Below are 13756 nucleotides of genomic sequence, written 5' to 3'. Positions count from 1 at the left end.
AGCTTTTCTTGCAGCGTTGTATAAAAAAAACCTTTTTAACGTTTTAGTAAAACTAAATTAATCATGAAAATGTACAATCACCCCTACAAGTTTTGACAAAGTCAAACTCGTGATAATGATAATTATCACATTAATATTTATTACAATTTGATCTCTATGCACAATTAAGTTTGCACATCATGTTACTTAGACCTAGATGTTGTTGTCCCCTGAAGTATTTGGCCTAAGATTGTTTTTCTTTTCTTTTGCACCTAAAAGGTGATCTTTAAAAGAACCTTGCGCGTCCCTGCTTTTTGCTCATTTTTCTTAATGTTTGTCAGTCGAAACATTTATGAGATATTCAGTCGTTTACCTAAAGCTTTGTAAGAGCCTTCAAATTGACATGATTTCATAAGCGCTCCTCCCTTAACGAGAGAGAAACAAATCACTTTAATGAAGACTTATTATTTTTCAACTAAAAGAGTGAATCCAGCAGAGACGTAGATTAAAATCCTTTCTGTCTGGACGTCACTATAAATATTAAATGGCCCATTTCAATGTGGAGAACCTGCTTATTTACGCGGAGCCGGCCCGGCAGCGTGTGTTCATTGGCCTTTAATCTGCAGACTCAGTAGTTTGTTTCTCCAGTGTTGAATTTAAAAAAAAGAAAAAAAGAAAAGAGAAGCTGGACTGAAACGCCCTCAACTCACTGTTGCATATAAGCTATATAGAAATGTTATCGCCAAACCTTTGGTGCTTTCTTTGGAAACCTTTACCTCATTTGCCAGTTGCCAACACCACGCTGTGGCCTGGGTTTGGTAAATAAGCAGTGTTGAGCTGTTTCAGAGGTTTGATCTATCCTCAGCAGTGGAAGTGGTTTTGGTGCATTTTGTCTGAGGCGGACCCTTGTACAGTACTGTAATATGTGTGCTATGAAGCCATGTCATTGCATTGTAACGTACTGTGTTTTGCCTTTTTATGTTGGTTTTCTGTCTTTTTGTTTTATCGGGAGGGGAAGGTGGTAATTGTTTTTCTACATTAATATTTCTTTAACAGATGTTGAATATGTCAGAAGAAGAAACATTCATTTTATAATTAAAAAAAAAAAAAAAATCACTTGTCATCGTAAAACCACATCTTTTATGTATAAAAAGACTAAAGGCATGATTTTAACTTTTCTGAGAACTTAGATGTCGTACTCAATGAATTAATTGAATTTTAAAAATGAGTGATTTCAAAGATTTCTTTCTCCAAATAAAAAGGCTTCTATGGCTCCAGGCCAGCTGTTGTCGTGTGTGTGTGTGTGTGTGTGTGTGTGTGTGTGTGTGTGTCACAGCTCAGTGAAACAATCAACTACCTCACACTGGGAGTTCTCACTTGTTGCGTTAGTATTGTTGACATTTTGCTTGATTTAACTCTGTGCGGTTGTTTTTGTAAAGCAGCTGTGAAACATGGATTCAGATCCTTCCGCCGCAAAAAACCACTCTGCACCGAATGCAAACTATTGAACACCCGTACAAACGGTTGATTCTCGACTAAATCCACATTATCTCAGCGACGCGTTGGTGCGAGTGACAGGTTTGTTACTGCACGGCTGCTGAAACATGCAGTGAAACATGTGAAGCCACATTTGATCAGATATCCAGATATCATGTATTAACTGTGAACCGTTTGCATCTCTGTTGGAAATAGACAAAAAAACAACAATTCTGATGATGAACTTATGATTTAGGTTGATTTTTTTTTTTTTTGTTATCGCAACTCCATAAAAAGCTAATTTCCTGTGTTGTCCTTCAAATGTGGAAAAGAACTTTCCTTCATTCCTCGAGTTGATTGAGTGTTTCTTTCTCTTCCTGCAGCGACACTGTAGTTCCTTTGTCTGTGTTCATCACGCGACACAAAAGTCCTGTTAGATTCTCTTATCTCTGCCATTTCTCCAAACTCCCGACCGATTCGCCAGGACAATATAAAAGCTGTATTTTCCTGAAGGCCCATTGATAATCTGTCTTTTTTCCTACAGCTCGAGTCTTTGAAGGTCTGGCTGGTTGAGGCTGAACTCTGGCCAGAAGGCATCTGTTACTCAACAACATCTGTTCCTGTTACTCTCTTTCTCCCAGCATGCCGAGGGACACGCAGGCTCTCCCAAGGGTGGCCTTTTGTGTGCCCCATTGTCAATTCCATCATTGTCTGCCGAAGTCTGTTGCCATAATGCCACGGGGTTATAAACCCCAGCAGAGGCCGACTCCACCGGGCTGATGATTTACAGTTATTTGTGCCTAAAACACAATCAACGTCTTTGTGGGCCAATTAAGACAGAAAACGGAGGTGGACTTAAACATACGAGGGAGAGAAACACAATTTATACAGAATGTTGTTTTTTTTTTACTTTCTAAATGATTTCTGCGTTCGGATGACGTGAAAAGGAAAAAGCTTTAGTTTCTTTGGTTTAATAGTCGTAGAAAAAGCCTCTAAAGACATTTGTGAGAAAAACAGGAAGGGAGGAAAACCCAAGTGCAGGATGTCCAGGAGGCGTTACCCGACATTGATCTGAATTTCAGAGCCATGAATTACCTGCCTCCTTCTTTAGGGGGAGAACTCGGGAGTGGTAAATCTAGCGTAGGGACATTGTTTTTTATGAATAGGCCCCCTCTCCCGTCTCCAGGGAGACACTTTCAACTTCTGGCAGTAGCCAACAGTGTCGGCATAGAAAAGCCCACTATGTGGTCGCCAGGGGAAGACAACAGATGTTACTGATTAACTTTGCTCACAGACCCCTAAAGAAATGTGTGTGTGTGGGGGGGGGGGGGTTTCAGAGCACATGCAGATGGACAAAACAAAAAGTTGGACGCAATTTAAAATTTCACGTTTAGGAATATTTATTTGGAAAAATAGTCTTGGCTAATTCCTTCATTCAAAAATGGTAAAGGAGACAGTAACATAACAATTTGTACAGTACAATCCCTCTTAAATAACATTTTCTTTTTAAAAAAAAAGTCCCATTGACCTGAAGTGCCTTTGCAAATATCATCATTAAAAAAAGCAACTTAAATAATCATAACAAACATCACAAATATACAATACAAAATAAAAATAACACAAAATCATTAAATTAACTTAAATTAAATCATAATCTTAAATCATAACTTTTTTCTTTTTTTTCTTTTATTTTACAAAAAGGACAATCTGTATAAAAAAAAAAAAAAGCAACTTTTTTTTTAATTTTTTTTTTTTTTTTTAATTAAGACAAACTTTTCATGTCCCCAGAAAAGAAACAAAAAAAAAAAAAAAAATCAAATGAACAATACTATGTCATAAATGGTTTGGACGGCTCCGGGAAGAAAACGCACTTCAGTGAACACAGTGATCAAGTATACATACAGTCTTCACAGGTGTGGTGGTGGGTGCACAGCCCACGTGAACAGCCTCGTGAAGAACAGGCCACTATGGCCAAACATCCACCGTTTGATGCAGTTCCTTCGCTCAGCAACGGCGTGTGGGTTAGAGAAAAGGCCTGGGTGCAAATGTTGCAAAAAACTCGTAGCGCCGCACGTTATCGCCAGCGTTCCCTAATATTTAATTTGTACCCCCCCCCCCCCACTCCTTGACAAAAGGCAGGACAGAAAGCTAAGTGGCAGTTTACCTTTTTAACCGTAAACTTCTCTATTTCAACCCCGCCAGTTTCTTATCCCACAGGCCGCCGCTGCCTGCACTTAGTTTCCAGTAGAGAACCAGCTCACTCTGAATATCAGTTAAACGTCTCAGTATCAGCAGCAGTCTCAAGGTGGGACACCTCCCCCTAGGGTTAGAGCAGCATCTGAAGGAGTATAAAAACTCTCCCATAGAGCAAATGAGCAACGGGCAGCCCATTGGTGGCTCGTTACACCTGGAAACACAAGAGAAGACAGAGTAAGGTTTAGTGTTTGTTGGTGGAATGACCTCGGAGACGAGTGTTTATTTCACCGAAACACCGAACTCACCTCAGTTGCAATTATACATTCGTCCTTCTCTTCCGACATCACAAACACAGATTTGTACTTGGTGTCCGCACATGCAGACATTTCTGGGGCTTTCTTTTCTGATGCATCGCTTTAGGAGAGAGAAAGAAAAAGATGTCAGCGTCGTCGCGTTCACAGCCACAGATTTCAGCTCAGCTTCAGCAGGATGAGATATTTACCATTTTAAACGTTTGCTGCGCTTCTCCTCGAACTCGATCGAGTCCAGGGACTGGCACTTGTCCTCGCAGGCTGCGTCCAGCATGGCCTCTTTAGCCGCCTGCTCATAATTGACCTCGTGTACGAGGTTGTAGTCTGCAGGCAGATGGCGGCTCTTGTAGCTGCTTCTCTCCGGTGAAGACCCTTCATCTGGGTCACTGCTGCAGAAGTCCATCTTCTTATTGATATTTTTGACGCCTGGCGTCGGCAGAATGCTGACTGCCAGGTCCCTGTCACTGCGGTGACAGTTGTTGGTAAGGTTATTTATTGTCTCTGCCTCACCAACGGTTTCGATTTGACCTCCGCGCTGTGCTTTTGATCGGAAAAATCCAACAAGTACGGCACAGCCTGCCAGAAGGAGCAGTACCAGGGCCACACCGGTCCCAACGGCCATCCAGGGAACTTCTGACCCTCGAATGGCAGCGTGCTCTGGAAGAAGGAACTGGCAGTTCCGGCCACCGTAGCCAGGAACACAAGCGCAGACATAGCGGTTGTTTCTTTCATGGCAGGTGGCGCCATTGTGGCAAGGGTTGTGTTCACAGCGGCTAATTGGTGAGCTACAGTTGCGACCAGTGTATCCTGGTGGGCAGGTGCAGGTGTAGCCGGTGGGACCCTCCTGGCACGTCCCACCATTCTGGCAAGGGTACATCAAACACTCGTCCCCGGTGTGGTCACAGTTCATGCCAGTGAAACCGTCCGGACACTGACACAGGTACGAGTTGACGAGATCCACGCAGCGTGCACCTGAGAACACCGACAGAGAGTGGCGTTAATGTTTGATCCACAGAGGAAGAAGGTAAACAACAGTGTCTGTTCTCGTCCCTCTTACCATTGGAGCAGGGGGCGGACGTGCAGTGGTCGATCTTCTTCTCGCAGTTGAACCCTGCGTATCCCGTGGGGCACTGGCAGAAGTAGCCTCCGTCGGGGTTGTCGGCGCAGCGGCCTCCATTGGAACAGGGCCCGTCTGCACACGTCATGGCGCTCAGCTCGCAGTTGTTGCCATAGAAACCGTGAGGGCAAGTGCAGGTATATGTGTTCTCCAAATCCTGTGGAGGGAAAAAATAGAAAAGGTAAAGATCTTTCTCGCGATCGCAGCTGACACAGACTGCTCGCTTTGTGAATTTCAGCTTGCTGTATGAAAACAGCCGGCACTGAGCCTCAGGATTTCTCTGTTCTAGTTTCAAGTTGTTTTCAGGAGACCAGCGACACTTACAGTGCAGCTCCCTCCGTTGCGACAGGGGTTTCCAGCGCATTCGTTGACCCGGATCTCACAGCTGGCCCCGGTGAATCCAGGCCTGCAGGAACAGGTGTAGCTGCCCTGGCCGGTGTTGCTACAAGTGGCTCCATTCACGCAGGGCTTGTGGTGAGTGCAGTAGTTGAGATCTGGATAAAGACACAGCGGCACATGTGGATTAGCCACAGTTCAACAACTGGCAGGACAAGAGAGAGAGAGAGAGAGAATGTATTTTTGTCCTCCGGCTGACTGGTTCTCCTTTTCAGAGGTTTTTGGTTTCTGTCCTCACCCGGAGACAACAGCTGCTCCGTTGTTGTTATTTCTGTACATCACTGTCGATACTTTCATGTTGGAACATCTCGCTAACTTTGCTTCGCTCCCTTATGTCCCTTTGCAAACTTTTTATCTTTACCAAAAAGTTTTCAGTGATGAAAGACCAAAGAGGTTTGATGCTCTACGAACTCGTATCTTGTCCATCCTCGATCCCTCTCTTCCCAGTAAGTGACGTATTCATATAAACACACAGAACAACATTTAGCAATTTGCAGGTCAAAAGATATGAACTTGCTTGGGCCGGAACTTGGCTACATTGGCTTGAAAAGTGGCTTTTTGTTACAACGCTTCAATATGTCGTAACAGCCTGAACTCCAGCCACTGAAAGGCTGTTTTCTGCAGCTCAGGTGGAAACTTTAACCTTTTATCCAGATCTAATCGAGCTTTACTTCTCCAGCTTTAACTCTTTCGACCAGCAAATTACTATAATAATCGTTGTTGCTCTCCGGTTCCTTTTTGCTTCTCGTCATCCTATCAGACCCTCTCCTCACCTTGGTTGCAGAAGAGCCCCCCCCAGCCTTCCTGACAGTTGCACTGCCAGGGCTGCTGGCAGGTCCCATGGAGGCAGCCCGGGTAACGGATGCACTCATCGCAGTAGCGGCCTTTGAATCCCACTCGGCACCTGTTGTCGTCCAAATTAGGAGAAAACACCGGTCAGTCCACTCGCATTACGTATGAGTCCCACTAATTAACTAACGACCTGATGGTGGTGGTGAGGGGTGTGGGGGGGTACTCACTTGCAGTCTGCAGGTTTCTCACAGAAGCCGTGTTCCTCGTCACAGCCCGGCAGACAAATCGCTGTACAGGAAGACAGAGACACATTTAGACTCGCGGGGACGAGAACAACTCAAACTCTGGGTCTTTGTTTGGGTTTTTGAGGAAATAAAACTTTTCACCTAAATCCAAACAAAGTCACAAAAATGGAAGAAATGAGGGGGAGGGGCCTAGATGTTACCTTAAACTCAATCTCCTTATCACCATGAAAGAATTTTCTGCTTAACATAGTTCAGAGACAAAGGATGGAGTGTGTGTACTCTCACACACACACACACTCACAGACCCCCTCAACCCGCCCCACCACCACCACCCCCTTTTTTCTTCTTCTCTGCGGGTCAAAACTCTTTTATTCATTCTCTGTGCGCGCTCACGCACCCACACACACTCACACACTCCCCTTAATGTCTCGGATTGGGGCAGATAAGAGTGGACAGCTGGCGAGTGTGTTGCCAGTGCGCGACAGCTGCTCCATTGTCTCCTCGCTGCCGGCAGCTGCCCACTTCAAACAATACCTCCCCCGCCTCAGCCAATCAGCGCCCTGCCCACTCCGAGAGTAACGAATTGGAAGGTAGCATGTAAATTTATGGCACGCGTGAGATTATTCCCAAAAACTTTCCTTAGAATAAATCAAGTGGTCGTGTGTGTGTGTGCGCGTGTGTGTGTGTGTGTGTGTGCGCGTGTGCGTGTGTGCGTGTGGCAGCAGGAGGGGGCTGTGTGTGGTGTTTACGCACAAGTTGCCTTCTAACGGCACTCACTGGATCTGGTGATAGACCCAACATAGAAATTAACTCGTTATATCAAACTTACATTTAGGATTTACACTCTGACGTGTTCCTACAAACTTTAAAACAACTTTATGGTGTTTTTTTTTTTTTTTAAACCTTGAAATGTATATTTAGGTGTGTTCCTTCCTGTTTCCACCTCCAAACACACGTTTACGCACATGCTTTCAGATGAAACAAGTCTTGTCACTCACGTTCTGTGCAGTACTGTCCCTTCCACCCGGCGTCGCACGTGATCTCCCCGCGCTCTCCACAGGTGAAGTGTCCGAAGGCGTCGTCTCTCGGCCGGCAGAACACCGAGCAGCCGTCCCCGTAGTAGTGCTCATCGCACACGAACCGGTACGAGTACTTGAGCTCCGTCTTGCCGCCAGGTTGCAGGTTTTGGGACCATTCCTCTCCCACGGTGAGATGCCTCTGGATGGTCATGGTGCTGATGATGCGGTCTGGGTTCTCTAAAGTGCGCGTGGGGAGGAAGAAAGTGGATGGAAAGGGGGGGGGGGGGGGTTAAGATACTGGGAAAGTGCGTAAATGTGACCTAATTTGAAAAGGGAAGGGTGTTTATCTCCTACCTGTGGAGAGGTCGTCTCTGGAGTCGGTGTGCAATGCCTCAATGATCAGCGAGAAGGTCCCCTGGGAACACAAATGGCTTCATGAGACAGGTGGCCAGCGGAGATGCGGCGATAACATCAAGCACAGGCCCGAGGCGACTGTGCCATACAGGCACTGGGCTGAAAACCAACCGCCTAGAACCCGATCCGCTGAAACTGAACACCCGTAAACCTTCTGCGTCCTGAACTTGTGGCCAGACATGCTGTCGCTGTGCGTTTTTACGCACGGATTTAACAAAGAAAAGGGCGCGATTTCTACTGTAGTGACAAGGACACGAGTGGCTGCACTTACCGGCCACGTGAAGCCGAAGTTTATCCGGACGGGGTTGCTGAATGAACTCTCCGGGATGACATCGGGCACCTGGAAGGAGTTGGAGCCGAGGACGGGCGTCACGGCTCCGCCGTACGTGCACGGAGGCTCCGGGGAGGCGTTGGGCTGAAAGTGCTTGAGACAGATCCTGAAGAAGGTTTTACATTCGCACTGCTGCTGGAAAGCTGAGGTCAGACCTCCCTTACAGCAGTTCTTGTTGCCCTGCACCCCCTTCTTGTTGAGGAACTCCTGCAACTTCAGCTCAAAAACTCCCGAACAGAACCCCTGCGGAGGAAACAGCTTATTATCAGTAACTGCGCACACGGCGCGTGTGTGTGTGTGGTGGGAGTGATGGGAGTGATGGGAGGGATGGGAGGGAGAAGTGTGTGTGTGTGTTTATGTGAGGGGGGTGATGTGATGGTTCATTGTTTGGATAAAATAGACATTGAGGATCTTACCTGGCACAGCAACGTGGACATGACGGCGAGAGTCAGCAGGATGACGCGCCCCATATTAAATAAATACATAATAAATAAAGAATAAATAAGATAGAAAGTCTCGGGGCTCGGCTGCTCCTCAGGGTGCCTGCTCCTCTTCAGTCCCTCTGAGGAAGATGCATTGAGCACGTTTCTGTCGCCTCTCGGGTTTTCTCATCAACTGCTGCCGCTGTCAGCCGCGTCGCTCTCACTCATATCCCGAGGAGCGAAAAGAGGATAAATCCCAACTCTTTAAAAAAAAAAGAAGAATAAAACCACAAAATAAGAAATGCGGTGAATTCTAAAACAGAGAAGTCCTCCGGTTCCGTTATGAAGCGATAATCCAGTGCGTAGAAAAAGGGGGGGAAATGATGGTTCCTTGTGTTGTTGTTGTTGAGATAGTGACCGATTCTTGAAGGAAGTAGATGTTCTTGTGTTCAGGTCTTGGTGGAACCCAGGGACAGATTGTCACTGGTCCAACATGCTTCCCTCTCCTCCCCTATGTCTTTCCTCACTGTGAGCTGTGCGTCTGTCTCCAGCCCAGGCGGCCTGTCGCCTGTTATATACGGCCTGACACATGCTATGGTAATAACATGCAAATGGAGCCTCCTCCTCCTCCTCCCCGACTTCACCTCCCAATCTGGCCCGGCTCCCCACAATGGGATCCCATGCAAGTTGCCCCCTCACCCCCCCAACAGCCCCTGAGCAGCTCACACAGCGATACTATCTGCGCCCAACAACCCGGAGATGTGTGAAAGTATCTCCGGCGAAGTAGTGAAATGTGATAAGAAGCTTTTTGTGTCACTTCATGTGGAGTCAGTGTTTTTCAAGGGGAGCAAACTGCTAACGGAGGCTGTTATTTGGAGATCACGACCCAAGCGGCTCAGGCAAATTAGACCCTCTGATATAAACGTGCCACTAGAGTCAGATAAAGCGCAGGTTCGATGCCACAGATGCCAGATTTGCTCCTGGCATGTGGATGTGAGAGCCGTGCGCGCTGGACTGATCCCTCCAGCTGTTCCCTCCCCGGACGAACCTCTTTGTGTTCGGCCGTCTGAAGATGTTTCGTGGGGGTAAAGAGCCAAAAACGCAGTGTGAAGCTAATTTAAAAAAATCTTGGGGAGAAAAATGTTTCTTGGTCTCAACCCCTGACTCAGTTAATTGTTTACACCCCTTCCTCCTCCTCCTCCTCCTCCTGCTGCTTCTCTTTCCTCCTCTGCACACACACACACACACACACACACACACACACACACACACACACACACACACACACCCTTGAAATGTTTTGGAGGCTATTTGTGGTTGTGGGAAGAATGTGATGCTTTGAATGGAGTCAGAGGCGCAGAGAAAAACATTCCTTGGCAGAGCAGCGCGGAGGTAAACGACTGGAGGGGCCGGACTCCTGCTTTTACCGTTTTGCTCTTCTCTTCTCCTCATTCTCTGAGCTGAGATTAAAGAAAAACCACGTGCACGCGTGCGTGTGTGTGTGTGTGTGTGTGTGTGTGTGTGTGTGTGTGTGTGTGTGTGTGTGTGTGTGTGTGTGTGTGTGTAGGTGCGTGCGGGGGGAGGGTGCCGCTCGCTGGAGTCGCTCGCGTGGCCAACATGAGGGGGAACTTTTGTTATTTTGCGCGCGTGTGTGTGGTGAGGGAATAAGTTTGCTCTGTACACACACACACACACACACACACACACACACACACACACACACACACACACACACACACACACACACACACACCCTCAGCTGTATGGTAATTCGTCCAGCACCTGCTCTCCCCTCAATAACAGCGTGCGCGCGCCTCCCTTAGCTGAGCGCGCGCCCACACGTCCATATAGCCTGCACACAATACCTACTCTCTCTGCCCCCCCACACCCCCACCCCCCAACACACACACACACATCAAACACAATCATAATTTTTTTATTTTCTTCTTGAAATTTTAACCAACATTCTGCAGCACGAGTTTGTTTGTGTCTTGGTGTGTGTGTGTGTGCACCTGGACGAGGAGGGGGGGGGGGGGGTTTCTTCATCTTGTTCATTACAAGTGATTTTTTTTTTTCTACATCACATTGCGTCACTGTGCTCAGACACGCACGTCACGTCTCTCCGGTGCGCGTTACCTGTCACAGGAGGCGCGCGCCCTCCCACCACCATCCTCCCTCCCTCCCAGAGATCAAGCGACACGCTTTCCCTTTCTCTTCCGAGTCGACTTCACCTCGTGCGTCACGTGTGCGTAAAGTTACTCATTAACTCCAATCAGCAGCCAAACAAAGTCCTCCTGCATTAATGGACGTGTCCGTCGCTCCATCGATCAAACCGTGACCGTCACGATTCTAACCAGAGACACTTTCACTCAGAGCAGAGAGACAGTTCCTGGTGTTTACAGCTTCGTGCCACTGGATCGTTGGTCCCACAGAGCTGCAGCTTTACACTTCTGGATGAATGATGCTCCTAAACTGGAGGAAACTCGAACTGAACCTCGCTCCTTTGCCAGTAACTCGTGTTTAACATACATACACACATCTACGCTTCTAAAACCTGAAGGTGTCAGAAACCACAGGGAAAGTGTTCTGGGATCAAACTGAACCTGTGAAACTAAATAAAATCTCTGTCCTCTCGTTGGACACATGTCGTCTCTGGACTTTCTGTCCAAGCTGCTGCTGGCTGAGCTCTGACTGTTTAACTAAAGTGCTACTGTAGGGGGCTGCTGTAGTTTAACTCCTGCCCACCAGTAGCTGCGCCAAACAAAAAAGGGTGACTCGGGTCTGACTATTCATCCATTCTGTGCGCTTTAATTTCCATTGATTGTGAAAGCAGGAGGGAGGGAGGAAGGGGGTCTTCAGTGAAGGACCACGACACGCCTTCAGACGCGGACAGACCCTTACAAGCCATCTGCCACTAACCACCACCCCCCACCATCCACATCCAGAAAACGACGTTTATTTCCCTGCTCCCCCCCTCACCCCTCTCCCCCCTCTCCCTCCTCCGGCCTGAAGCGCACGTCTCTATGCGCCTCTGTCCACCGGGCTCCGTCTACACTCAACTGGAAGCATGTTAAAGGACCTGTAACGGTATGGGCCCTCCGGGGCCATATGGCGAGGGGGAAGCCAGGAGGTTTTTTTCTTTCTTGGTCCCAGAAGAGGAGACACCACATGGTCACTCGTGGGAACGTAAACACGGCACGCATCACACGATATCGATCATATGAAGCGGTGATTGGGGAAGGGGAGGAGGGAGGTGCCATCGTGGGATGATCAATCGGTTTTCTTTACGCCGATACCTCATCAATACAGAAACTATACTGTCACATCTTCACTTGAAGCAGCAACTGCTCAGGAAGTTGAGACTATATGGGGGCAGGGTTGGAGGTTCTATTCCCAGGATGATGCCAGGCAGCAGGCCAACGCTGCCAGGGCTGGATGGAGAGGAGGAGGAGGAGGAGGAGGAGGAGGAGGGTGTTCTTCTAGGAGCTACCCGTGCTAAAATGTAGGCTGGTTCTTAAAAGCCTCGAGGAAATGTCAAGTTTTGAATCAGCACTTTCTCGGGATAGAGATAGGCTGCCTTTACGCACGCCCCCTCCAAGTCTTTAACGACGTTTACGCACAGAAACGAGTTTTCTCTGAGATGAGAAACGACTCAAATAATCACACAGTGAATTAAATTGACTCTCACTTGTGAGTCAACTGGATAAACATCTACCACATTAGTTTCTGTTGCTTTTAAAACCAATTTGACCCAAATGATTTGCTGATTCAGACTGGACCTGGTCTCTCCTGGTCCTCCTGGTCCTCCTGGTCTCTCCTGGTCTGCTTCGCCTCCTTTACCTGCTGAAGCAGATCAACTGGCCCCTTTGTGTCCAGATCAGATTACCGTGGCCAGCTGCTGGAAGAGGGGGGGCACAGGCCAGATCCCGCGGATCCCCAGGGCTCTTCGGGGTTTCCGCGAGGCTCCCCGCGGCTTCCCACGGCCTCCTCCAGCCTCCCGGTCCAGGCTGCCGTCTCATTTACATACGCTGCTGTTACTGGAGACGTGCTGAGCTTATGGGAAGAGTGGCGCAGTAATTACGTGGGGGGCCCAGAGACGCGCCTGCAAGTGTGTGTGTGCGTTATAAGTGTGTGTGAGGAGGGAGGGGTGTGTGTGTGTGTGTGTGTGTGTGGAGACACTGGGGACACTGGGGACCTCGGGGGGGGGGGGGGGGGGGGGGGGGGGGGGTAAAGAGGGAGCTGTACGTGGCCGGTCGCGTGCCAATGTTTATGAAAACACATCTGCCGCGCACCCCGGGGTGACGCACCACATATGCGGGTCCCTATGAATAAAATCGATAATTCAACAACTGATACTGTGCGCGACACGTTTACCCACAACAAATACTCATGGGCGAGGAGGAGCTGCAGGGTTAAACGAACTCAGCACAAAACTCAATCAATAGCCACTTTAATTATGGGATTATTACAGATTCTTATAGGAGGGAAGCTGTTAATGAGGTGAAAGGTGACTCATTCATATCATAGGATTAATATAGAGATCAAATAAGTCAATTAGACCAATCAGGGCTCCACAGTGTCACACTAACAATAGTTTGTACAAAGACCTTTATTGTTTAGCTAAAATTTAGGAAAGGGCCTTACATTTTTTTTTTTTTTTTTTTCAAATGAACCAAATTTGAACAGTTGAAGCTGTTTCCAGAAACCAGAGAATATCCTCCGGCAGCCGGGGGTTGTTTCCCCTCATGACTCTGGAACATCCATGATGACTTCTGACAAAACCTTTTTCTTTTTTTGGCCTCACCACCAGTATGTGGCACCGATGATCCTTCAGTGCGTCCACCACTTTGGTTCAGACTGAAATATCAAATGACAACTTGGACTTGATTACTAAGAAACTTTGTACAAACCTTCATGGTGCCGAGAAATGAGTCTGAGGTCAAATCCACACTATTAAATTAATTTATGTTCTGCCCTGGATGCACCTGACGTCCCAGAAGTTTGGAAACGCTACAGACCCCAGGGCAGCGTTTTAATCTGGACGGGCAGAAGAACGGT

At 47.7% G+C, this 13756-nt stretch overlaps 2 protein-coding genes across 2 annotated transcripts in view; one reads left to right on the top strand and one right to left on the bottom strand.

Annotated features, from left to right (window-relative positions):
* Nucleotides 1-3182: 3182 nt before the first annotated feature.
* Nucleotides 3183-9244, bottom strand: dla (deltaA). The gene is made up of 11 exons (XM_034597987.1): nt 8693-9244; nt 8217-8519; nt 7886-7946; nt 7511-7768; nt 6495-6555; nt 6249-6379; nt 5404-5573; nt 5020-5236; nt 4154-4934; nt 3957-4065; nt 3183-3862 (listed from the first exon to the last, which is right to left on the bottom strand). Exons 1-11 carry the CDS (start codon nt 8759-8761, stop codon nt 3857-3859), a joined length of 2166 nt encoding a protein of 721 aa, XP_034453878.1. The 5' UTR covers nt 8762-9244; the 3' UTR covers nt 3183-3856.
* Nucleotides 9245-12096: 2852 nt separating this feature from the next.
* The window catches only part of LOC117766496 (rho GTPase-activating protein 19-like), a 5346-nt gene continuing 3686 nt past the window's right edge, over nt 12097-13756 (top strand). The window contains 2 exon segments of the mRNA XM_034593606.1: nt 12097-12200; nt 12575-12806. Of these exon segments, the coding sequence (XP_034449497.1) occupies nt 12097-12200; nt 12575-12806 (336 nt within the window).

This window comes from Hippoglossus hippoglossus, chromosome 1, assembly GCF_009819705.1.
Source record: "Hippoglossus hippoglossus isolate fHipHip1 chromosome 1, fHipHip1.pri, whole genome shotgun sequence".
NCBI classification, from domain to species: domain Eukaryota; kingdom Metazoa; phylum Chordata; class Actinopteri; order Pleuronectiformes; family Pleuronectidae; genus Hippoglossus; species Hippoglossus hippoglossus.
Note: the sequence above shows the minus strand (reverse complement) of the source record. Positions and strands in the feature narration are given on the sequence as shown.

Excerpts from the sequence above, each read along its gene's own strand:
- dla (XM_034597987.1), bottom strand. The coding sequence starts at position 8,761 with ATGTATTTATTTAATATGGGGCGCGTCATCCTGCTGACTCTCGCCGTC. Across the intron at positions 6,556-7,510 it reads GGGACAGTACTGCACAGAAC|CGATTTGTCTGCCGGGCTGT; the intron begins GTGAGTGACAAG and ends CTTCCTGTACAG. Across the intron at positions 6,380-6,494 it reads GAGAAACCTGCAGACTGCAA|GTGCCGAGTGGGATTCAAAG; the intron begins GTGAGTACCCCC and ends GGACGACAACAG.